Genomic DNA, 25237 nt, shown 5'->3' with positions numbered 1-25237 from the left:
AAGGATGGTAGGGGTGGAGGGGCAAGTCATGTGTTGTTACTCCATCACCTTGAGAGCGAGTGCCTCAGGGGAATGAGTTGTCCTGGGGATAATCATTTGGGACTGTTTGCTAGCTTTTTGACATTTTAGTCATTAACAGACTCTTATCCAGAGAGATTTACAGGTGCAATTAGGGTTAAGAGCCTTGCTCAAGGGCACATCAACAGATTTTTCACCTAGTCGGCTTGGGGATTCAAACCAGCAACCTTTCGGTTACTGGCCTGACACTCTTAACCTCTAGGCTACCTTTCGCTAGCCGTGGCTGTGTGGGAGAGTGTTGTGGTGACATCGCTCAAGGCAAGGGCTTTGTTCTTCAATGTGCTAGCCCCTTAGCAGCTGATAGCGTGCAGCAGACCAGGGTGGTTACAGTGGGGAAGTGATGCTGATTGTGATGTTGAAATACCTGAGTCAGCGCTGGTGGCTGTGTGTGCAGAGAGAGAAGAGACTCTTTAGGACAGGGGAAAGTGGGGACGTCTGAACTAGAATTTCATGGAATTAAGACAGCTGTGACGATGGTAACAATCATAGTTGTCATGACAACATGCGCAGCGGGCAAAAATTGTTGAAATGATGTCACATTGACGTCCTAATAACATCATAATAAGGTAATTTCAACCAGTTTAACTGTGATGATGTTATTTCAACCAGTTTTGCCCAGGTGGCCTGAGGACCTGGTTGTACCATGGGGCAGAATGGGGAATGTTAGGATATTAGGTCTGTTGTTAGGTTTCAGTCGGTTACATTATGGCAGCAAGCTGATGTCTTATCCCACTATTTTTCAAACTGGGATGAATCATCATTGCTCATTGGGTTGGACTTTGGCTCCGCACAGGTCATCACCAGCCTGATTCAGCTTATCAACCAGCTAGGGTTGGAGAAAAAACCTACAGGAGGGTATCTCTCCAGGAACAGGGTTGGAGTTAAACCTACAGGAGGGTATCTCTCCAGGAACAGGGTTGGAGAAAAAACCTACAGGAGGGTATCTCTCCAGGAACAGGGTTGGAGTTAAAACCTACAGGAGGGTAGCTCTCCAGGAACAGGGTTGGAGTTAAAACCTACAGGAGGGTATCTCTCCAGGAACAGGGTTGGAGAAAAAACCTACAGGAGGGTATCTCTCCAGGAACAGGGCTGGAGTTAAACCTACAGGAGGGTATCTCTCCAGGAACAGGGTTGGAGAAAAAACCTACAGGAGGGTATCTCTCCAGGAACAGGGTTGGAGAGCCCTGATTTCACCCATGGGATGACTCATAGTTACAACCATTTCCATGTTAGTGCACCACTATAGTACGTACATTTCACCGTTCATTTGTCAGACAGTGCATGGTTCAGGTCTCTAATGTTTTTCCATTGTAATTCAGACAGTGAATTTGAAAGGCATGTATGATATCATATGACTCATCCTTAATTAGAGGAAGGATCATCGGGACGATGAAACACTGATTCTTAATTAATGGAAGGATCATCAGGACGATGAAAGACTGATCCTTAATTAGTGGAAGGATCATCAGGACGATGAAAGACTGATCCTTAATTAGAGGAAGGATCATCAGGACGATGAAAGACTGATCCTTAATTAGTGGAAGGATCATCAGGACGATGAAAGACTGATCCTTAATTAGAGGAAGGATCATCAGGACGATGAAAGACTGATCCTTAATTAGAGGAAGGATCATCAGGACGATGAAAGACTGATCCTTAATTAGAGGAAGGATCATCAGGACGATGAAAGACTGATTCTTAATTAGAGGAAGGATCATCAGGACGATGAAAGACTGATTCTTAATTAGAGGAAGGATCATCAGGACGATGAAAGACTGATTCTTAATTAGAGGAAGGATCATCAGGACGATGAAAGACTGATTCTTAATTAGAGGAAGGATCATCAGGACGATGAAAGACTGATCCTTAATTAGAGGAAGGATCATCAGGACGATGAAAGACTGATCCTTAATTAGAGGAAGGATCATCAGGACGATGAAAGACTGATCCTTAATTAGAGGAAGGATCATCAGGACGATGAAAGACTGGTCCTTAATTAGAGGAAGGATCATCAGGACGATGAAAGACTGATTCTTAATTAGAGGAAGGATCATCAGGACGATGAAAGACTGATCCTTAATTAGAGGAAGGATCATCAGGACGATGAAAGACTGATCCTTAATTAGTGGAAGGATCATCGGGACGATGAAAGACTGATTCTTAATTAGTGGAAGGATCATCGGGACGATGAAAGACTGATCCTTAATTAGTGGAAGGATCATCGGGACGATGAAAGACTGATTCTTAATTAGTGGAAGGATCATCGGGACGACGAGGGACTGATCCTGGAAGCGTGGGGGGCTTGGAGATAATTAGGAGATTCATATCGGGGCAATTAAAAGCCTCTGTCTACATTCCAAATGCACCCTATTCTCTATATAGTGCAATACCCATAGCACACTGGTCAAAAGTAGTGCACTATGTAGGGAATAGGGTGCCATTTGGGCCTCTGTGGCTGTCTTGTCTGAGGCTCAGAGGCAGGTGTTTGACACTAACAGCTCCTCTGCCACTAGACGTTTGACATGGAAGCTGGTCCTCTGGGATCAAAGCCAAGCCGGGGGCAGCTGTGGAGAAGGAGATGTGGGTGCTGGCTTCTGCTCTGGGTACACAGAAACTTGTATGTCAGCAGTATGCATTGTGTTAGACTGGGACTAGACTAGGAAATGTGCTTTAATCAGCCACCAACGGCCTTCCTTACATTTGGTGGCAGCGGTGGGATCCAGACAGTGGGCAGCAATCCACAGGGCAGCAACATCTCCAGCAGAAAGGCCCAGTATAAAGGATGTTAGCAGCTGGCTACTATATGAAACTTTATGATAGTATTATAGGTATATGATGATTAGAATCATGTATTTGATTCCTCCATGAAGGCCCTATGATGATTACAATCATGTATTTGATTCCTCCATGAAGGCCCTGTGATGATTAGAATCATGTATTTGATTCCTCCATGAAGGCCCTGTGATGATTAGAATCATGTATTTGATTCCTCCATGAAGGCCCTGTGATGATTAGAATCATGTATTTGATTCCTCCATGAAGGCCCTGTGATGATTAGAATCATGTATTTGATTCCTCCATGAAGGCCCTGTGATGATTAGAATCATGTATTTGATTCCTCCATGAAGGGCCTATGATGATTAGCATCCTAACTACTGTCTGTCTTGTATACAGTTGATATGCCATGTTGCCTTGATTGTATTGCCATAGGTTGGTTTTGGACTGCCTCCAAGTATATGTTGGTTCTGCAATTCATCAATGGTTCATCAATGTACACAGTGCAAGACCAGGCCCTGTGCAGTGCAGTGACAGCAAGACCAGGTCTACTGAAATAAACACCATTTGGATGTATTTTAGTGACATTTTCCACCTCAGCTTCTGTAGTTGGTAAAAGTAAGTTAATGTAGAGAAGTGAATGTATCTAATGCCGAGCCAGACAGAGACACCAGACTGTCTGTCAGCCACTTCAAAGAGACTTGAATGTGGGAATCCAAACAGAAGCTCATAGAATGCACAACGCTCTCTGGGTGGAATGAAAGGAGATGAGCACACACAGGCTTCTGGGTGGAAATACCTCCTTCCTAACATAGGTAAAGAGAAGGAAATTGGCCCAGCATTTGAACATATGAGTCCTCTTTAGCCTGATACATTGCTTTCATGTCTACTACTCAGACTGGTAACGTTACTCATAGAGCAGTCATGTCTATCACTCAGACTGGTAACGTTACTCATAGAGCAGTCATGTCTATCACTCAGACTGGTAACGTTACTCATAGAGCAGTCATGTCTATCACTCAGACTGGTAACGTTACCCATAGAGCAGTCATGTCTACCACTCAGACTGGTAACGTTACCCATAGAGCAGTCATGTCTATCACTCAGACTGGTAACGTTACCCATAGAGCAGTCATGTCTATCACTCAGACTGGTAACGTTACCCATAGAGCAGTCATGTCTACCACTCAGACTGGTAACGTTACTCATAGAGCAGTCATGTCTATCACTCAGACTGGTAACGTTACTCATAGAGCAGTCATGTCTATCACTCAGACTGGTAATGTTACCCATAGAGCAGTCATGTCTATCACTCAGACTGGTAACGTTACCCATAGAGCAGTCATGTCTACCACTCAGACTGGTAACGTTACTCATAGAGCAGTCATGTCTACCACTCAGACTGGTGACGTTACCCATAGAGCAGTCATGTCTATCACTCAGACTGGTAACGTTACCCATAGAGCAGTCATGTCTACCACTCAGACTGGTAACGTTACCCATAGAGCAGTCATGTCTATCACTCAGACTGGTAACGTTACCCATAGAGCAGTCATGTCTACCACTCAGACTGGTGACGTTACTCATAGAGCAGTCATGTCTATCACTCAGACTGGTAACGTTACCCATAGAGCAGTCATGTCTACCACTCAGACTGGTGACGTTACTCATAGAGCAGTCATGTCTACTCACTCAGACTGGTAACGTTACCCATAGAGCAGTCATGTCTATCACTCAGACTGGTAACGTTACTCATAGAGCAGTCATGTCTACCACTCAGACTGGTGACGTTACTCATAGAGCAGTCATGTCTATCACTCAGACTGGTAACGTTACTCATAGAGCAGTCATGTCTACTACTCAGACTGGTGACGTTACTCATAGAGCAGTCATGTCTATCACTCAGACTGGTAGCCATGGAGCAGTCAGGCCTTTAATGTATTTGATGTAAGAGATGGGAGAGACAGCTCGATGGATCTAACTATGGGTCGAGACAGACAGGTGACCATTATGTGATGTCTTCTGTGAGGCAACATGACTGATACAGTGCATTCAGAAAGTATTCACACCCCTTGACGTTTTCCACATTTTGTTATGTTACAGCCTTATTCTAAAATGGATTACACATTTTCTTCCCCCCTCATCAATCTACAAACATCGGGGGAGAAGGGCCTCGGTCAGGGAGGTGACCAAGAACCCAATGGTCACTATGACAGAGCTCCAGAGTTCCTCTGTGGAGATGGGAAAACCTTCCAGAAGGACAACCATCTCTGCAGCACTCCACCAATGAGGCCTTTATGGTAGAGTTGCCAGACGGAAGCCACTCCTCAGTAAAAGGCACATGACAGCCCGCTTGGAGTTTGCCAAAAGGCACCTAAAGGACTCCCAGATCATGAGAAACCAGATTCTTTGGTCTGATGAATCCAAGATTGAACTCTTTGGCCTCAATGCCAAGCGTCACGTCTGGAGGAAACCTGGCACCATCCCTACAGTGAAGCATGGTGGTGGCAGCATCATGCTGCAGGGATTTTTTTTCAGCGGCAGGGACTGGGAGACTAGTCAGGATCGAGGGAAAGATGAACGGAGCAAAGTAGAGAGATATCCTTGATGGAAACCTGCTCCAGAGCACTCAGGACCTCAGACTGGGGTGAAGGTTCACCTTCCAACAGGACGATGACCCTAAGCACACAGCCAAGACAACGCAGCAGTGGCTTCAGGACAAGTCTCTGAATGTCCTTGAGTGGCCCAGCCAGAGCCTGGACTTGAACCTGATCGAACATCCCTGGAGAGACCTGAAAATAGCTCTGCAGCAATGCTCCCCATCTAACCTGACAGAGCTTGAGAGGATCTGCAGAAAAGAATGGGAGAAACTCCTCAAATACAGGTGTGCCAAGCTTGTAGCATCATACCCAAGATGACTCGAGGCTGTAATCGCTGCCAAAGATGCTTCAACGAAGTACTGAGTAAAGGGTTTGAATACTTACGTAAATGTGATATTTAAGTTTAGTATTTTATATGCATTTGCACAAATAAAAAAAACCTGTGTTTGCTTTGTCATTATGGGGTATTGTTTGTAGGTTGATTAGGGGGGGGAAATTATCAGTTTTAGAATAAACAAAATGTGGAAAGAGTCGAGGGATCTGAATACCTCCTGAATGGACTGTATATAAGTGATTCTATTGTCTTGGTCCATGTTAGATTACTGTATATCCCTGTGGCCTACAGCAGGGGAATGTAGAATGACTGTCTTGTCCCATGACTGTCTTGTCCCAGGCTGGGCTCCAACAGCACCCGTCTAGTCAGGAGGCCTGTATTTCACGCACCCTTCTGCGTCCCAAATGGCACTCTATATTCCCTATTTAGTGAACTACTTATGACCCATAGAGCTCTGGTCAAAAGTAGTGCACTATATAGGGCCTATGTAGGGAATAGGGTGCCATTTGGAAATCAGCCCAAGGCTGTCATCAGTCAGACTCTGGAGCCCTTGACAGCCCTGATGGACCCTTCAGGACACATTCTAATGTGTGTGTGTGTGTGTTAACATTTCTGTATGTGTGTTTATGAGTGGGCAGCAGTACAGTGTTTTGACATCTACCATAGACCACACTGCTCAAGGCTCCTAATAAGAACAGCACAGGACTCATTATCTTGCAGTAATACTCTCTAAATAATACTCTCAAAAAATAATACCACACCCTCTATTCCTCACCATGAACCATAGCCATCAATGGATAATCCTAGCATCTGGCTGAAATGGCATCACTTCAACAGTGGGACTGGGGGAATAGTGGTGCAGCTCAATGGTTCTTTAGTTACTTGATAAGCATTCTAAGCTTTCTACTGTATGTATAGTATAGGATATGTGCTTGTGATGCTTAAAGTAGAGTTTGTCACAACACACATGTGCGCGCACACACACACACACACACACACACACACACACACACACACACACACACACACACACACACACACACACACACACACACATTCAGTCCCATTCAAAATCCAATATCCAACTTCTGGTCCCCACAAGTATAGTTAAACACGTCCACACGCACACACACTCAGGCCTGCCTCTGCCTGGGGATTCATTCCAGGTTAATATCTCTGTCTATGTTGCATTCAGCTGATACACCCCAGACTCATCTCTCTATGACATCACCAGCACCCAACAAAGGATAGTGCAGTGCCTGGTGGGAAAATAAATAAATGTTTACGAAGTAAAACAATATGAGGCAATTAGGTAAACGACTGCATATTCTCCCTAGGGACGGTCTCAATAGTTTTATTAATGTGCTATCTTTCATCATAAATTGTGCTACTCTTGCATGAGGTAATATCTTTATTTTCCCATTATGTTGGCCTGGGAAACTGTAATACATACAAATGTCCTGAAGAGGCCAGTCTTACCATTTGGGATTTTTGGGCAAAGTTAAAAGTGTTTTTAGTGGGTTTAATGTTGATGTCATGTATACTCCCTCTCCAGCCTCTAGATCATCAGGCTGCTGATTATCCCGCACACCTGTCATCATCGTCACGCGCACCAGCGCCTCATGACACTCACCTGGACTCCATCACCTCCTTGATTACCTTCACTATATGTGTCACTCCCCTTGGTTCTTTCCTCAGGTGTTAGTGACTCTGTTTTCATGTCGGTGTGTTGTTTGTGTTTTTTGTTTTGTTTATTTATTAAAACACTCACTCCCTGAACGTGCTTCCCGACTCTCAGCTCACTCGTAACAGTTAACCCATTTTAGTGTGTCGGTATGCTTTATAAGCCTCGTTCAGATTGGTCCAGTGGTACTGCCAACTCCTTGGAACCTTGGGCTTGTGTCAAACTCAATCACAATGTCCCAAGCCATTATACAATGTGTCCTTGTGAACCACACTGTACTCTGCACACTAACCCTTGTGATTTCAGAGGAATTGCAACAGAGAGTATATACATTTATCACCATGGATACTTGACTTCCACACCACCTCAGCTGCATGAGAAAATACTATGTCTACGTCCCAAAAATGGCTCCCTATTCCCTATATAGTGCACTACTTTAGACCAGAGCACTATTCCCTCTGTAGTGCACTACTTTAGACCAGAACCCTATTCCCTATATATTGCACTACTTTAGACCAGAGCCCTATTCCCTATATATTGCACTACTTTAGACCAGAGCCCTATTCCCTATATATTGCACTACTTTAGACCAGAGCCCTATTCCCTATATAGTGCACTACTTTAGACCAGAGCCCTATTCCCTATATATTGCACTACTTTAGACCAGAGCCCTATTCCCTATATAGTGCACTACTTTAGACCAGAGCCCTATGGGTCCTATGCTGGACATATTGTAAACGTTGAAGCCAGGGTGTTGAGTCCTGAGGCCTGTCTCACTATGGGCATGTCACCTCCAGTACAATCACACCTGAATCAAGTCATACAGGGCATAATGATTTTTTAATTAGTTAAATATAGGTCTGCTTGTTCTGACCAGATAAAGGGCTGATGATGTTTTTACCAGTTGAATCAGGTGTGCTTGTACAGTGGGACTAGCTGAGGACAATGGGGGTACTCAAGGAGAGGTTTGGGTTCATTCCCTTTCTTCCTCGAGCATCCATACACGTACGATGTGATGTGGGTTTTCTCATGATGCTCAGTTAGTCAGTGAGCACTGTATGTCCACACAGACGGAGATCGCTCAGACAGGGCAGGCTTATGAGGCCTGTAATATTAGGAGTTAAGACAGACCTGCACGGTGCCTCTCTCTAGTCTAACATGAGAATAATGGCCTGCGCGGTGCCTCTCTCTAGTCTAACATGAGAATAATGGCCTGCGCGGTGCCTCTCTCTTGTCTAACATGAGAATAATGGCCTGCGCGGTGCCTCTCTCTTGTCTAACATGAGAATAATGGCCTGCGCGGTGCCTCTCTCTAGTCTAACATGAGAATAATGGCCTGCGCGGTGCCTCTCTCTAGTCTAACATGAGAATAATGGCCTGCGCGGTGCCTCTCTCTAGTCTAACATGAGAATAATGGCCTGCGCGGTGCCTCTCTCTTGTCTAACATGAGAATAATGGCCTGTGCGGTGCCTCTCTCTTGTCTAACATGAGAATAATGGCCTGCACGGTGGCTCTCTCTAGTCTAACATGAGAATAATGGCCTGCGCGGTGCCTCTCTCTAGTCTAACATGAGAATAATGGCCTGCGCGGTGCCTCTCTCTAGTCTAACATGAGAATAATGGCCTGCGCGGTGCCTCTCTCTAGTCTAACATGAGAATAATGGCCTGCGCGGTGCCTCTCTCTTGTCTAACATGAGAATAATGGCCTGCGCGGTGCCTCTCTCTAGTCTAACATGAGAATAATGGCCTGTGCGGTGCCTCTCTCTATGGCCTGCACGGTGCCTCTCTCTAGTCTAACATGAGAACAATGGCCTGCACGGTGCCTCTCTCTAGTCTAACATGAGAACAATGGCCTGCACGGTGCCTCTCTCTAGTCTAACATGAGAATAATGGCCTGCGCGGTGCCTCTCTCTAGTCTAACATGAGAATAATGGCCTGCATGTTGGCTCAGCCCCCTTAGTTACACTAAGCCCTGTAATCCACTGGCCTGATACACATTTCATCCTCAAATGCGTTTTCACAATGTGATATTGTGAATGTGTGTTACACTGTCTGTATTGATGAGGCTAATGTGATATTGTGAGTGTGTGTAACACTGTCTGTATTGATGAGGCTAATGTGATATTGTGAATGTGTGTTACACTGTCTGTATTGTTGAGACTAATGTGATATTTTGAGTGTGTGTAACACTGTTTGTATTGATGAGGCTAATGTGATATTGTGAATGTGTGTAACACTGTCTGTATTGATGAGGCTAATGTGATATTGTGAATGTGTGTAACACTGTCTGTATTGATGAGGCTAATGTGCAGTAGTAGCCTATGTCCAAGTGAATGTGTATCTCTGGGAGTTGTCCACTGTTGTTGTGTATAGGGCTGTGTTTAAATGTTTTACCCTGTCTTTTCTGTGTTTTTAAATCCAGCTGTTTAGCTACAGAACACTATACATTATGTCTAGAACTTTAGTAGATATGAGCCTTCAGAAATTCTTCCCAAATATTTAATAACTTTACTGGCCAACATCTACTGTCACATTCCAAGAATACCAGGATGCAACACACACACACACACACACACACACACACACACACACACACACACACACACACACACACACACACACACACACACACACACACACACACACACACACACACACACACACAACAGCATACCAGCAGACAAGGCCTTGATGTTGGAACAATACAAGGAAAAATAACATTCAACAAATAGCCGTGCTTCCATCTGTCCAGTTGTGAAAACAAACTAGAGTGAAACAGTGTGAAAGTTGAATGTGTTTGAAGTTTTCCTTTGTTCAGTGTAACAGTGTTAGTCTTTATAGTGTTTGTGAAGTTTTCCTTTGCTCAGTGTAACAGTGTTAGTCTTTATAGTGTTTGTGAATGTCACATCCTGACCTTAGAAAGCTGTTATTTTCTATGGTAGAGTAGGTCAGGGCGTGACAGGGGGGTTTCCTAGTTTAATTATTTATATGTTGGGTTGCTCAAGTTTTTGTATTTCTATGTTGGGCTTTGTTTGAGATGATCTCCAATTAGAGGCAGCTGGTCATCGTTGTCTCTAATTGGAGGTCATATTTAAGTTGGTGTTTGTCCCACCTGGGTTTGTGGGAGATTGTTTTGAGTACGTGTTTGTTAACGCTGCGTCACGGTTTGTTAGTCAGTTTATTTATATGTATTGCATAGTTCCACAGTATAAATAAAATGTGGAACGACACACACGCTGCACTTTGGTCTACTCCTTCCTACGACAGCCGTGACAGTGGAGTTTTCCTTTGTTCAGTGTAACAGTGTTAGTCTTTATAGAGTGAACTTGAACACACTGACTGCCATAATCAACTAATGATCTGGCACGTCTTTAATGAAGATAATGTTAGCTCATCAGTCATGACTTGGTCAGTGGTTTCTGATTAGATCTATGTGACAGTAGGCCTATGTGACATACAGTTGAAGTCGGAAGTTTACATACACCTTAGCCAAATACATTTAAACTCAGCTTTTCACAATTCCTGATATTTAATCCCAGTAACAATTCCCTGTCTTAGGTCAGTTAGGTTCACCACTTTATTTTAAGAATGTGAAATGTCAGAATAATAGTAGAGTGATTTATTTCAGCTTTTATTTCTTTCATCACATTCCCAGTGGGTCATAAGTTTACATACACTCAATTAGTATTTTGTATCATTGCCTTTAAATTGTTTAACTTGGGTCAAACGTTTTGGGTAGCCTTCCACAAGCTCCCCACAATAAGTTGGGTGAATTTTGGCCCATTCCTCCTGACAGACCTGGTGTAACTGAGTCAGGTGTGTAGGCCTCCTTGCTCGCACACGCTTTTTCAGTTCTGCCCACAAATTTTCTATGGGATTGAGGTCAGGGCTTTTTGATGGCTACTCCAATACCTTGACTTTGTTGACCTTAAGCCATTTTGCTACAACTTTGGAAGTATGCTTGGGGTCATTGTCCATTTGGAAGACCCATTTGCGACCAAGCTTTAATTAACTTCCTGACGGATGTCTTGAGATGTTGCTTCAATATATCCACATCATTTTCCTCCCCATGATGCCATCTATTTTGTGAAGTGCACCAGTCCCTCCTGCAGCAAAGCACCCCCACAGCATGATGTTGCCACCCCCGTGCTTCCCGGTTGGAATGGTGTTCTTTGGCTTGCAAGCCTCCCCCTTTTTCCTCCAAACATAACTATGGTCATTATGGCCAAACGGTACTATTTCTGTTTCATCAGACCAGAGGACATTTCTCCAAAAAGTACAATCTTTGTCCCCATGTACAGTTGCAAACCGTAGTCTGGCTTTTTTATGGCGGTTTTGGAGCAGTGGCTTCTTCCTTGCTGAGCGGCCTTTCAGGTTATGTCGATATAGGACTCGTTTTACTGTGGATATAGATATTTTTGTACCTGTTTTCTCCAGCATCTTCACAAGGTCCTTTGCTGTTGTTCTGGGATTGGTTTGCACTTTTCGCACCAAAGTACATTCATCTCTAGGAGACAGAACGCGTCTCCTTCCTGAGCGGTATGACGGCTGCGTGGTCCCATGGTGTTTATACTTGCATACTATTGTTTGTACAGATGAACGTGGTACCTTCAGGCATTTGGAAATTGCTCCCAAGGATGAACCAGGCTCGTGGAGGCCTACAAATGTTTTTCTGAGGTCTTGGCTGACTTCTTTTGATTTTCCCATGATGTCAAGCAAAGAGGCACTGAGTCTGAAGGTAGGCCTTGAAATACATCCACAGGTACACCCCCAATTGACTCAAATGATGTCAATTAGCCCATCAGAAGCTTCTAAAGCCATGACATCATTTTCTGGAATTTTCCAAGCTGTTTAAAGGCACAGTCAACTTAGTGTATGTAAACTTCTGACCCACTGGAATTGTGACACAGTGAATTTTAAGTGAAATAATCTGTAAACAATTGTTGGAAAAATTACTTGTGTCATGCACAAAGTAGATGTCCTAACCGACCAAAACTATAGTTTGTTAATAAGACATTTGTGGAGTGGTTGAAAAACGAGTTTTAATGACTCCAACCTGTATGTGAACATCCGACTTCAACTGTACATACATTTGAGATGGACCCTGTATTGAGAAATCCCTGGCTTTCAGATGCACATAACACCATGTTCAGGTTGTAGTCTACAGTACACTGGTTTTATAACACCATGGTCAGGTTGTAGTCTACAGTACACTGGTTTTATAACACCATGTTCAGGTTGTAGTCTACAGTACACTGGTTTTATAACACCGTGGTCAGGTTGTAGTCTACAGTACACTGGTTTTATAACACCGTGGTCAGGTTGTAGTCTACAGTACACTGGTTTTATAACACCATGGTCAGGTTGTACATTTTACATTTACATTTTAGTCATTTAGCAGATGCTCTTATCCAGGGCGACTTACAGTACTGAATGCATACATTTCATACCATTTCATGCATATTTTTTTTTTTGTACTGGCCCCCCGTGGGAATCAAACCCACAACCCTGGCGTTGCACACACCATGCTCTACCAACTGAGCCACAGGGAAGCTTGTAGTCTACAGTAAACTGGTTTTATAACACCATGGTCAGGTTGTAGTATAGAGTACACTGGTTTTATAACACTATGGTCAGGTTGTCGTCTACAGTACACTGGTTTTATAATACCATGGTCAGGTTGTAGTCTACAGTACACTGGTTTTATAACACCGTGGCCAGGTTGTAGTCTACAGTACACTGGTTTTATAACACTATGGTCAGGTTGTCGTCTACAGTACACTGGTTTTATAACACCATGGTCAGGTTGTAGTCTACAGTACACTGGTTTTATAACACCGTGGTCAGCTTGTAGTCTACAGTACACTGGTTTTATAACACCATGGTCAGGTTGTCGTCTACAGTACACTGGTTTTATAACACCGTGGTCAGGTTGTAGTCTACAGTACACTGGTTTTATAACACCGTGGTCAGGTTGTAGTCTACAGTACCCTGATTTTATAAGGAAGCTTTATTCATGACTTTTTACCCTTTTTTTCCAGAAAAATGTATATTTCTTTGGATGTAATCTGACCAGGTAACAACCAAAATGACGTATGTCCCATGACGTGTTTATCTTCCCATGATAAATATGTTGTTACTAGTTGGTTGTAATTTGGTTATATGATGTCTTCTCAACTAGTTTTCAACCAGAAAACGTCATTAAGATACTTTTGAAAATGTTGGTAGACAAAGATGCTTTACAGTTGTACATCATTGAGAGAACAGAATTGAATTTGCCCTTTTCAGTAATGGAATTATTTCCTGCTAATTTAGACCAGTAAGCAGCCGCATGATTTAATGTCCTAAAACAAAGACCTTTCTTTACACTCTATCAGCAACTGTGACATTTACATAATATTTACATAAACATCCAGTTTACATCAGATTTACTGAAGCATCCTCTTTGCATCTGTTAATGTGGATCAAGGAGAGGATGAGTATGAGTGCAACATATTTGCAGTTTTGCCTACGGTTAAGAATGTCAGAATCCTAGTGCATTTTGGTATGAATAAGGTAAGGGCTCTTTTCCTATCACTTGTCTTTGGGTTTATGCAGAGCTTGAGGGTGAACTGCTTACAGTGAATTGGACCATTGTTGGAACCGGTCAACAACCACACACAGAGTAGTACATTGTCATCATGTCTATCTCAAGTTGGCATTTAGGAGCACAACAGGGGCGTTCAGTGAATATCCCCCAAAGGAGGATTCTCATACTGTGGCTTAGTGGTGACCAACATGGGACAAAGGTGGTATTTGGACTTTAAATGAACAACAACTTCAAAATGCTTTATAGCATTGCTAAATGCTTCACAAGTCATTTACAAGTAAAGTCATACTAGAAAATTATGTTTTGTTTTAGGTGGAAGTCAATATCTGTTTAATTCTAGAGTGTGGCACATGAGTGGTCCCTCTCTCATGTAGACTTATTCTCAAACGGAGATGCTGAAGAGAAAATGGCCTAGCCCCGGGCCTAGGGCCCATAGACACGTCTGTAGATGTGAAAGGATCAGACCAATACACGCCGTGTGGTAGTAGCTCTGCCTAGTCCTCTCATAGACTTGGTGGTACATTTACTGTATGGCTTGTAGGCCTGCTCTGAGTCATGTAGTAGAACTAGACCTTGTAGGCCTGCTCTGAGTCATGTAGTAGAACTAGACCTTGTAGGCCTGCTCTGAGTCATGTAGTAGAACTAGACCTTGTAGGCCTGCTCTGAGTCATGTAGTAGAACTAGACCTTGTGGGCCTGCTCTGAGTCATGTAGTAGAACTAGACCTTGTGGGCCTGCTCTGAGTCATGTAGTAGAACTAGACCTTGTGGGCCTGCTCTGAGTCATGTAGTAGAACTAGACCTTGTAGGCCTGCTCTGAGTCATGTAGTAGAGCTAGACCTTGTAGGCCTGCTCTGAGTCATGTAGTAGAACTAGACCTTGTAGGCCTGCTCTGAGTCATGTAGTAGAACTAGACCTTGTAGGCCTGCTCTGAGTCATGTAGTAGAACTAGACCTTGTAGGCCTGCTCTGAGTCATGTAGTAGAACTAGACCTTGTAGGCCTGCTCTGAGTCATGTAGTAGAACTAGACCTTGTAGGCCTGCTCTGAGTCATGTAGTAGAACTAGACCTTGTAGGCCTGCTCTGAGTCATGTAGTAGAACTAGACCTTGTAGGCCTGCTCTGAGTCATGTAGTAGAACTAGACCTTGTAGGCCTGCTCTGAGTCATGTAGTAGAACTAGACCTTGTAGGCCTGCTCTGAGCCATGTAGTAGAACTAGACCTTGTAGGCCTGCTCTGAGTCATGTAGTAGAACTAGACCTTGTAGGCCTGCTCTGAGTCATGTAGTAGAACTAGACCTTGTAGGCCTGCTCTGAGTCATGTAGTAGAACTAGACCTTGTAGGCCTGCTCTGAGCCATGTAGTAGAACTAGACGTTGTAGGCCTGCTCTGAGCCATGTAGTAGAACTAGACGTTGTAGGCCTGCTCTGAGTCATGTAGTAGAACTAGACCTTGTAGGCCTGCTCTGAGTCATGTAGTAGAACTAGACCTTGTAGGCCTGCTCTGAGCCATGTAGTAGAACTAGACGTTGTAGGCCTGCTCTGAGCCATGTAGTAGAACTAGACGTTGTAGGCCTGCTCTGAGCCATGTAGTAGAACTAGACCTTGTGGGCCTGCTCTGAGTCATGTAGTAGAACTAGACCTTTCACGGCTGCTGAGTGGCGCAGTGGTCTAAGGCACTGCATCTCACTGCTAGAGGCATCACTACAGACACCCTGGTTCGAATCCAGCCTGTATCACAACCGGCCGTGATTGGGAGTCCCATAGGGCGGCGCACAATTGGCTCAGCGATGTCCGGGTTTGACCGATGTAGGCCGTCATTGTAAATAACAATTTGTTTTTAACAGACTTTCCTAGCTAAATAAAGGTTCCATTTAAAGAAATCCACATCTCCACCAGTGTCTAGGGGTTGTTTCAGGATGGGACCAACATCTTCTTCACACCACCTCTCCCAGTTGGTCAGACCAGAGAGAGGGAATAAGGAGAAAGTAGACGGCTCTTTCCCAATTTGTCTTCCATTGACTCCTTGCATCCTCTCCTTACGTCGCATTGGAGGAGAAGGTCCGAGGGGAGGGACCTTTGATCTTTTCCTCCAATGTGGTTTAAGAAGGAGGCAAGAAGACAAATTGGAAGAGAGTCTACCTGTCATTCCCTCTCTCCCACTTCCTGCCTCCCAAGACTGCTCAAACAGCATTCCTCCTCTTGGGCTTAGTGTTTAAACAGGCCAGGACATGCTCATACCATATCTGACTCACTAACTGCAGTGCCGTAGACGTGCTGGTGTTGTGACAGAAGTCATGCTCATCTTTACCAGAATTACCACAGTATAGTATTGATGTTTAATGAAGATGTCAGCTGACTGCTCCAAGCCCAGTAAACCTCTGTAGAGCTACAGAGAAACAGCTGCCACAGAGATGACTTCTTCTTACCAATATTGCTACAAGACCAGTTGAGTAACAGTAGGAAACAGGTTTAATGCATTGTAAGACTTGTAATAAGCATGTATGACCCCTTTATCAAAGTCATTTGGGCTCCCGAGTGGTGCAGCGGTCTAAGGCACTGCATCTCAGTGCTAGAGGTGTCACTATAGACCCTGGATCGATTCCAGGCTGCATCACAACTGGCCGTGATTGGGAGTTCCATAGGGCGGCGCACAATTGGGCCAGCGTTAGGGTTTGGCCGGGTTAGGGTTTGGCCGGGGTAGGCCGTCATTGTAAATAAGAATTTGTTCTTAACTGACTTGCCTAGTTAAATAAAGGTTAAATAAATAAATAAAATAAATAACAGCCAGTGCAGTGTAGATAGATACAACATGTTATAAAGGCATTATGAAGGCTCATACCATATATGTATATACAGGAGTAAAGAATTACACCCAAGTGTTACAAAAAGTTGCATTAATGTTGTAGAATGTGTTGTGCAACTGAACTGTGTTATGGCACAACCAGTTTGTAAGAGTAATACGCCTACAGTATTGGCTGACTGTCAGTGAACCTATGATGAGATGTGAATGACAGTATAGGGCCTAGGGCAGGGGCGGACTGGCCCGGGCATTTTATCACGCTGGAGTCTGACAATTTTGGGACGGTTTCTGTGTCTGTGCTCATTAACCTATTGAATTGACTAGTTTAATTTACTAATTTAACTAATAAATAACTTTAAATACTATATACTGTATCTCTCTTTGGCATAATACTGCCTACATTATCAGTAGACTAACAATGAAAAAGTAATTTCTTTACATTCCATTCAAGTCCCAGATAGTTTGTGTTCCTGTTTATTGTCTGATTGGATTCTGAGGTAGAGTTGCAGTATTCTGAATTCTGAAGTAGGCCTATGTGACCACACACACACACACACACACACACACACACACACACACACACACACACACACACACACACACACACACACACACACACACATCTCTGATTTGAGTCTGACGGATGTGGTGGAGTGTTGAAGGCAGCAATATTGCACAGATTGACACACAGATAGTGCAGTACATTGGTAATCTCTTTCCCTGCAAATAAACTAAAGTAAAAAATAATAAAAACACAATAAAATAACAATAATGAGGCCATGTACAGGGGGTACTGGTACTGAGTCAGTGTGCGGGGGTACAGGTTAGTTGAGGTAATTTGTACATATAGGTAGGGGTGAGGTGACTATGCATAGATAATAAACAGCGAGTAGCAGCAGTGTAAAAAACAAATGGGGGGGTAAATGTAAATAGTTCGGTGGCATTTGATTAATTGTTCAGCAGTCTTATGGCTTGGGGGTAGATCCTGGATGGCAGAAAGCTTGGCCCCAGTGATGTACTGGGCCGTACGCACTACCCTTGTAGTACCTTACGGTCAGATGCCGAGCAGTTACCATACCCGGTAGTGATGCAGCCGGTCAGGATGCTCTCGATGGTGCAGCTGTAGAACTTTTTGAGGATCTGGGGACCCATGCCAAATCTTTTCGGTCTACTGAGGGGGAAAATGTGTTGTCGTGCCCAGTCGTGAAGAGGGCACGACAACACATTTTCCCCCTCAGGAGACTAAGTACACACCCCTGAGGGGTCCCAGTGTTGAGGATCAACATGGCAGACGTGCTGTTGCCTACCCTTATCACTAATGAGATAATCTTCATCAGCTAAAGTCACTTTATGTGAATTTTGACACATTTATGTAATAAAAAAAGCACACAAAGGCTTCATAATTCATAAAGTTAATGTTAACTGACTAATATTATCTCATAAAACAAAACTTATAAGATCTCCTCAGCCTGTGTTAACCTCAGACCTTATTTTCCGCGTTTATCCCCCCAAAAACGATTCTTTCCCCATTCAATTTTCCCTTAGGGGTGTCTGAACGAAACAGAGGTATCTATCTAATTTCCGGCTTTTAGGACTACAAGCTGGCGAGCCATATTATACCAAAGACAGTACGTCGTCTAACGCCAAACAGCGCATGTGCGGGGCGTCAACTCATTGGCAGTCCTTCGATATAAAGTTGTTTTTGCCAAAAATTAAAACGTGTCAGTATGTCAATTTCACGAGGTTGGAGTAATAGCATGTTCAACTACTTAATATATTGGCTCGCATCTAGGTTGGGCCTTTAGATTGCGAGAAAATTAATAACTAAGGAAGAATTTGTCCCTTCTCTCATTGACTTGTCAAAGCCCAAAACTCGGGCTGGTCGGCTTGGTGTGTTTCACAAGCGTTTCCTGGGTTCAGAAGCTCTGTGATGATACTGCGCAGTACGCAAATACTGGACGTGCGTGCCATTTGCCGCGCCTCTTCCCGAATAGAGTCACTGCTGCGCAGACACAGATTGGCTTGTCAAAGTACTCGAAACCACTCCCTTCAACTGCTAACTCCCTTCCTTTGAATACAACCCATCACGTACCGTGTTTTATAGACGTGATTCCAGTACATAATAGTAAAAGTTATTCAATTAACAGTTTAAATAGCATTGGTTTCGTATGCGCAAGGTGAGCGGTGAAAACTTTGAAGCACCCACTCATTTGGAATAGCCCACTAGCCCGAAAAATGGTTCTCAAATCGGAAGACGGAGTCGGTAAGTTATACTAGATCGTGAGAAAAATATTATTCTGATCTGAAATGTATCCGCAAAGTTTGCTCACTTGTTGTCAATAGATAGCCGATTCAATTCTGTGTTTTACGAAAGGATTCAGAGAGCTGAAGTTTAGTCTGTAATGAGCTTTGGTGGTGAGCGTGAGAACTCGCCCACAAAATGTCTTCTACTCCGAGTCGGCGATGGGATGGCCTTGCTTACAATGTTTACTTACTAAGTTGACTAAGAAACAATTCCACCCAGAATGCCACTGATTTACATAGTCCTGAAAACAGATTCCATGCAGCTTACTATTCTAAGGAAAGTTGTTGGAGTTATGATCATATAAATTGTCAATAGATTTCTGCAGGATTCCGTTTATTATATCAGTTGTCGCACACATTTGTTATTTTGAGGTTATTTATTGGCTATGTATTATTTAATTTAGAGGCCTTCGATGTATTAGTACAATAATAGTAGAGGGACAGCCTCATTTTTCTTGAATAAGAAATGTAGGCCTATTTCCATGCTTGACACATTGTAACATTAGTTGTAGGGATGCATTGTAAAACAAATCATGCGTTGTGAATCTATAGGTTACCAGCACATTTGATGTATTATTCTGGTTGAACAGGATCTTGTTGTTCAACTGTTGGGTCTCTGTGTTTAGTGTCACTTTACAGTGATTTAACCACTATAAGGGTCTGTTCACTAGCAACAGGTGTTTGACTGCAGCCTTGCAGTTTCATCACCAAAGTAGGCAGTTGGCACATTCAGTAACACTTAGCAAGAGCCTAAAGTGATCTTATATCTGTGTAATAATGCTCAGTACTGTAGTAACAATATTGCATTCATGTTTTTTGTTGTCATAGTAATTGCTTTGTAATGGAGTTGGGTAGTTTTACTAATTACACAAGAGGAGTTAGGATTATTCCACCTGGGTAATAACAAAACAACTCCATTAAATGCCATTACTAATAAATAAATATAACAATATATATATATTGTTCTTTGGGTGTAATTTCAGTCAATACTTCTTTCTTTAAGCAAGATCCCCCCTCTTATTAGGCTAACAATTTCCATTAGTCATAACCATTTAAATGTGTCATTTTCCTATAAAAGACCCTGTCGCCTTTGATGTCTGTAGTGGAAAGAGTAGGCCTTCATGTTGCCTGTATTGTTTAATGTTCTTTTCATCTATGGTTTGGTGAGACTGTGGGTAGTTTTAATTCGCAGTTTTAGCCCACGTCACATCCTTGTTAATCCTGTTAGAGAAACTGAACTAGAGGTCGACCGATAATGATACCAATTATTGGAGGACCCCAAAAATATTGGACGACCAAAAAAGCCGATACCGATTAATTGGCCAATTTTTTTAATATATATTTGTAATAAATGGCAATTACAACAGTACTAAATGAACAATGAACACTTTTTAAAAAACGTATTATAATACCTAAATTAAATCAATTTAGTCTCAAATAAATAATGAAACATGTTGAAATTGGTTTAAATAATGCAAAAACACAGTGTTGGAGAAGAAAGTAAAAGTGCAATATGTGCCATGTAAAAAAGCTAATGTTTAAGTTCCTTGCTCAGAACATGAAAACATGAAAGCTGGTGGTTCTTTTTAATGTGAGTCTTCAATATTCCCAGGTAAGAAGTTTTAGGTTGTAGTTATTATTAGGAATTATAGGACTATTTCTCTCTATACCATTTGTTTTTCATATACATTTGACTATTGGATGTTCTTATGGGCGTTTTAGTACTGCCAGCCTAATCTCAGGAGTTGATAGGCTTGAAGTCATAAACAGCGCTGTGACTCAAGCATTGCTAAGAGTTGCTGTTTGAATGAATGCTTATGAGCCTGCTGCTGCCTACCATCACTATGTCAGACTGCTCTATCAAATATTAAATCATACACTTAATTATAATATAATAACACACAGAAATACGAGCCTTTGGTCATTAAAATGGTCGAATCTGGAAACTATAATTTTGAAAACCAAACGTTTATTCTTTCAGTGAAATATGGAACAGTTCCGTATTTTATCGAACGGGTGGCATCCCTAAGTCTAAATATTGCTGTTACATTGCACAACCTTCAATGTTATGTCAGTATTATGTAAAATTCTGGCAAATTAATGATGGTCTTTGTTAGGAATAAATGGCCTTTCAACAGTTGGCAACGAGCCAGGCGGCCCAAACTGCTGCATATACCCTGACTCTGCTTGCACTGAACACAAGAGAAGTGACACCATTTCCTTAGTTAATATTGCCTGCTAACATGAATTTCTTTTAACTACATATACAGGTTTCAAAAATATATAGTTGTGTATTGATTTTAAGAAAGGCATTGATGTTTATGGTTAGATACATTATTGCAACGATTGTGCTTTTTTCGGCAATGCGCTTTTGTTAAATCATCACCCGTTTGGTGAAGTTGAAGTAGGCTGTGATTTGATGATAAATTAACAGGCACCGCATTGATTATATGCAACGCAGGACAAGCTGGTTAACCTAGTAATATCATCAACCATGTGTAGTTAACTAGTGATTATGTTAAGATTGATATTTTATTTTTTTACAAGATAAGTTAAATGCTAGCTAGCAACTTATCCTTGGCTCCTTGCAGCCACAAGGTCCTTTTGATGCTGCACTCGCGTAACAGGTGGTCAGCCTGCCACGCAGTCTCCTCGTGGATTGCCATGTAATCGGCCATAATCGGCATCCAAAAAGGCAGATTATCGATTGTTACGAAAACTTTAAATCGGCCGAAATTAATTGGCCATGCCGATTAATCGGTCGACCTCTACTGTGAACCCCTCTGACTGACTGACTGAACCCCTCTGACTGACTGACTGAACCCCTCTGACTGACTGAACCCCTCTGACTGACTGACTGAACCCCTCTGACTGACTGAACCCCTCTGACTGACTGACTGAACCCCTCTGACTGACTGACTGAACCCCTCTGACTGACTGACTGAACCCCTCTGACTGACTGACTGAACCCCTCTGACTGACTGACTGAACCCCTCTGACTGACTGACTGAACCCCTCTGACTGACAGTGTGCCACACGCCAGGTGATTTAGTTACAGTATGGAATTCACAACTAAATGTTTGCCAGCTAGATATCTTATAACTATTAAGTTAACTGTCTAAAATGTGCTAAATGCTCTGCAGTTGTGCATTTGGTTTGCTAACTTAGTAGCTAGTTATCTAGCTAAGTGGTTAGCTTCTTGCAGTCAAACTCCTCTTGGTAAGAGCATAGAATCCCCTCCGGATCAAGAGCCTTGCTGTCTAATATTAGTTTTGTGAGTGAACTAAATAGGGCATCGGGTACCATTTGGACTCTGTCTCAAGGTCTGGTTACTGTGCTGATAACATCTCCCCATGAGTGGCCCCTTTCTCTCTGGCAGTCACATTGGACGCAGGCGGGCTCAACGGAACCAAACCATCTCTTTCCTTCTTCTTCTCTCTCTCTCTCCTTGTCTTCTACAGTTCTAGAACAGGTAGCAACAGGTTTGTTTGTCATAACAGCAGAAGTCACTGATCAGTGCTGTTGATGGGGGCCCTGTGTTACAGCCTGTAAAGGCTGCAGTGCTGCTGCTAACAGTCAGTTTTGTTGTGACCTCTGTAGCGAAGCATTTCAAGAAAATGTGCCATTCAAATGTCGTGGCAAGGCTGGCCATGCTTTGGTTGTGTAATTTTAGGAACTTGATTTGTTTGGGCTGTGGGAGAGGAAGATTAAAGTGAAAGGATGTTTTTTGATCCATTACATATAGAGCTGTACATGCTAGAGTGCCTACCCACAGTATTCACTGATGGGATCTCTATTGTGTGCTCGGTAATGTGACTGGAATAATAGATTACTCTGTGTGTGTCTCCGTGTGTCTCTCTGTCTCTCCGTGTGTCTCTCTGTCTCTCCGTTGTGTCTCTCTGTCTCTCCGTGTGTCTCTGTGTGTGTGTCTCTGTGTGTGTGTCTCTGTGTGTGTGTCTCCGTGTGTCTCTGTGTGTGTGTCTCTGTGTGTGTGTCTCCGTGTGTCTCTGTGTGTGTGTCTCTCTGTCTCTCCGTGTGTCTCTGTGTGTGTGTCTCTGTGTGTGTGTCTCCGTGTGTCTCTGTGTGTGTGTCTCTCTGTCTCTCCGTGTGTCTCTCTGTCTCTCCGTGTGTCTCTCTGTCTCTCCGTGTGTCTCTGTGTGTGTGTCTCTGTGTGTGTGTCTCTGTGTGTGTGTCTCTGTGTGTGTGTCTCCGTGTGTCTCTGTGTGTGTGTCTCTCTGTCTCTCCGTGTGTCTCTCTGTCTCTCCGTGTGTCTCTGTGTGTGTGTCTCTGTGTGTGTGTCTCTGTGTGTGTGTCTCCGTGTGTCTCTGTGTGTGTGTCTCTCTGTCTCTCCGTGTGTCTCTCTGTCTCTCCGTGTGTCTCTGTGTGTGTGTCTCTGTGTGTGTGTGTCTCCGTGTGTCTCTCTGTCTCTCCGTATGTCTCTGTGTGTGTGAAAGAGAGAGTATTAAAGGGAGGAGAAAGAGAGACCATAGGAACAATGTTAGAGATGGAAGCTATGTGATGATGCTGTCTCAGACAGCTGTGTGAAGCATCGTTGGTTGGCTTTGGGGTCAGTCTGACTAATGACTATAGTCTGGAGATGATGCATCTCAGCCTATGTTCCATTATACTAGCAAACAGTACACAACACATTTGTTGATCCTACGTCAGTTGTAAGTGTGGATAGTGGAAAACAAGAGGTCCTGCTCCTCTGAGTGGAGGGTGGAGGACTGGGGTCATGAAGGATGAGGAGGTTGTGTTGGGGTGCACTTCACCTTTCCCACAGTCAGGGCGTTGGCTGACTGTCGCTCAGTCTGCGCTTTCTCTCTGCCTTAGAGCTGTGAGAAACGGCCACAACAGGAAGCCAGCAGAGCTCCCAATGAGCCTGACAGGAAGTGACGTGTGTGGGGGGGGGGGTACCACGCACACAGACACACGGCCCGGGTGGGTGGGATAGTGTGTGTGTGTGGCTGGCTCTGTGTCAGCTACTGGTGTGGACAGCCTATAATGCCAATGGGCATGTTGACAGTATGACGAGGCATCAGGGGCTTCAGCATCATCATAGAGCAAAGATGGCTATTGTAGATGCATAGAATTATCAGCTTCCCCTCCCTCAACCCTAACATTAACCATTAGTGAGGGAAGTGGTCAGTGTGGTCAACTTCACCCTACTCCTTCACTCCCACCACTACCAGGATATCAGGATGTTTATGTTGTGTGTGTTGGTTTAGCAGAGAGGCCCAGTTTACTGCTGATCCCTCTGTACCAGAGTACAGCATCGGTTCAACTGCTGATCCCTCTGTACCAGAGTACAGCATCGGTTCAACTGCTGATCCCTCTGTACCAGAGTACAGCACCGGTTCAACTGCTGATCCCTCTGTACCAGAGTACAGCACCGGTTCAACTGCTGATCCCTCTGTACCAGAGTACAGCACCGGTTCAACTGCTGATCCCTCTGTACCAGAGTACAGCACCGGTTCAACTGCTGATCCCTCTGTACCAGAGTACAGCACCGGTTCAACTGCTGATCCCCCTGTACCAGAGTAGAGCACCGGTTCAACTGCTGCTCCCTCTGTACCAGAGTACAGCACCGGTTCAACTGCCGATCCCCCTGTACCAGAGCACAGCACCGGTTCAACTGCTGATCCCCTGTACCAGAGTACAGCACCAGTTCAACTGCTGATCCCCCTGTACCAGAGTACAGCACCGGTTCCCAGCCGCTGGAACCTGTATACACTAGGCCTATGCAGCACACTTACTATAAAAACCACCAGCTCCTCTCTCTGCCTTGTGCTGACCATGACAGTCACACACACGCACGTAGGGGCTTGCATGGACACACATACGCAAGCACACACGTACATGCGTATGAACACACACACACACACCTTTAGAAGTTCCTTTCTCATATAGGTCAGCTAGAGTCATTTCCCCTGCCCAGTTGAAACCATCGCTACTATGGCCTATTTATTGCCTTACCTCCTCACGCCATTTGCACACACTGTATATAGACATAGTTTTTTTCCTATTGCATTATTGACTGTCCGCTTGTTTATTCCATGTGTAACTCTGTGTTGTTT

General features: G+C 43.7%; 1 protein-coding gene across 3 annotated transcripts in view; it reads left to right on the top strand.

Moving 5' to 3' along the window:
* Positions 1–25237, top strand: part of LOC106606423 (cytohesin-1) — a 108497-nt gene that overhangs the window by 19554 nt on the left and 63706 nt on the right. Inside the window, exon 1 of one of the 3 annotated variants that reach the window (XM_045719828.2) lies at positions 18849–19119. The exons of the other annotated variants lie outside the window; for them this stretch is intronic. Within the exon in view, the coding sequence (XP_045575784.1) occupies positions 19092–19119 (28 nt within the window). The 5' untranslated portion in view covers positions 18849–19091. Of the gene's footprint in view, positions 1–18848; positions 19120–25237 lie in introns of those variants that run through there. 3 annotated transcript variants of the gene reach the window in all.

This window comes from Salmo salar, chromosome 06, assembly GCF_965601325.2.
Source record: "Salmo salar chromosome 06, fSalSal1, whole genome shotgun sequence".
NCBI lineage: Eukaryota > Metazoa > Chordata > Actinopteri > Salmoniformes > Salmonidae > Salmo > Salmo salar.
This window is presented reverse-complemented; position numbering and strand designations above follow the sequence as displayed.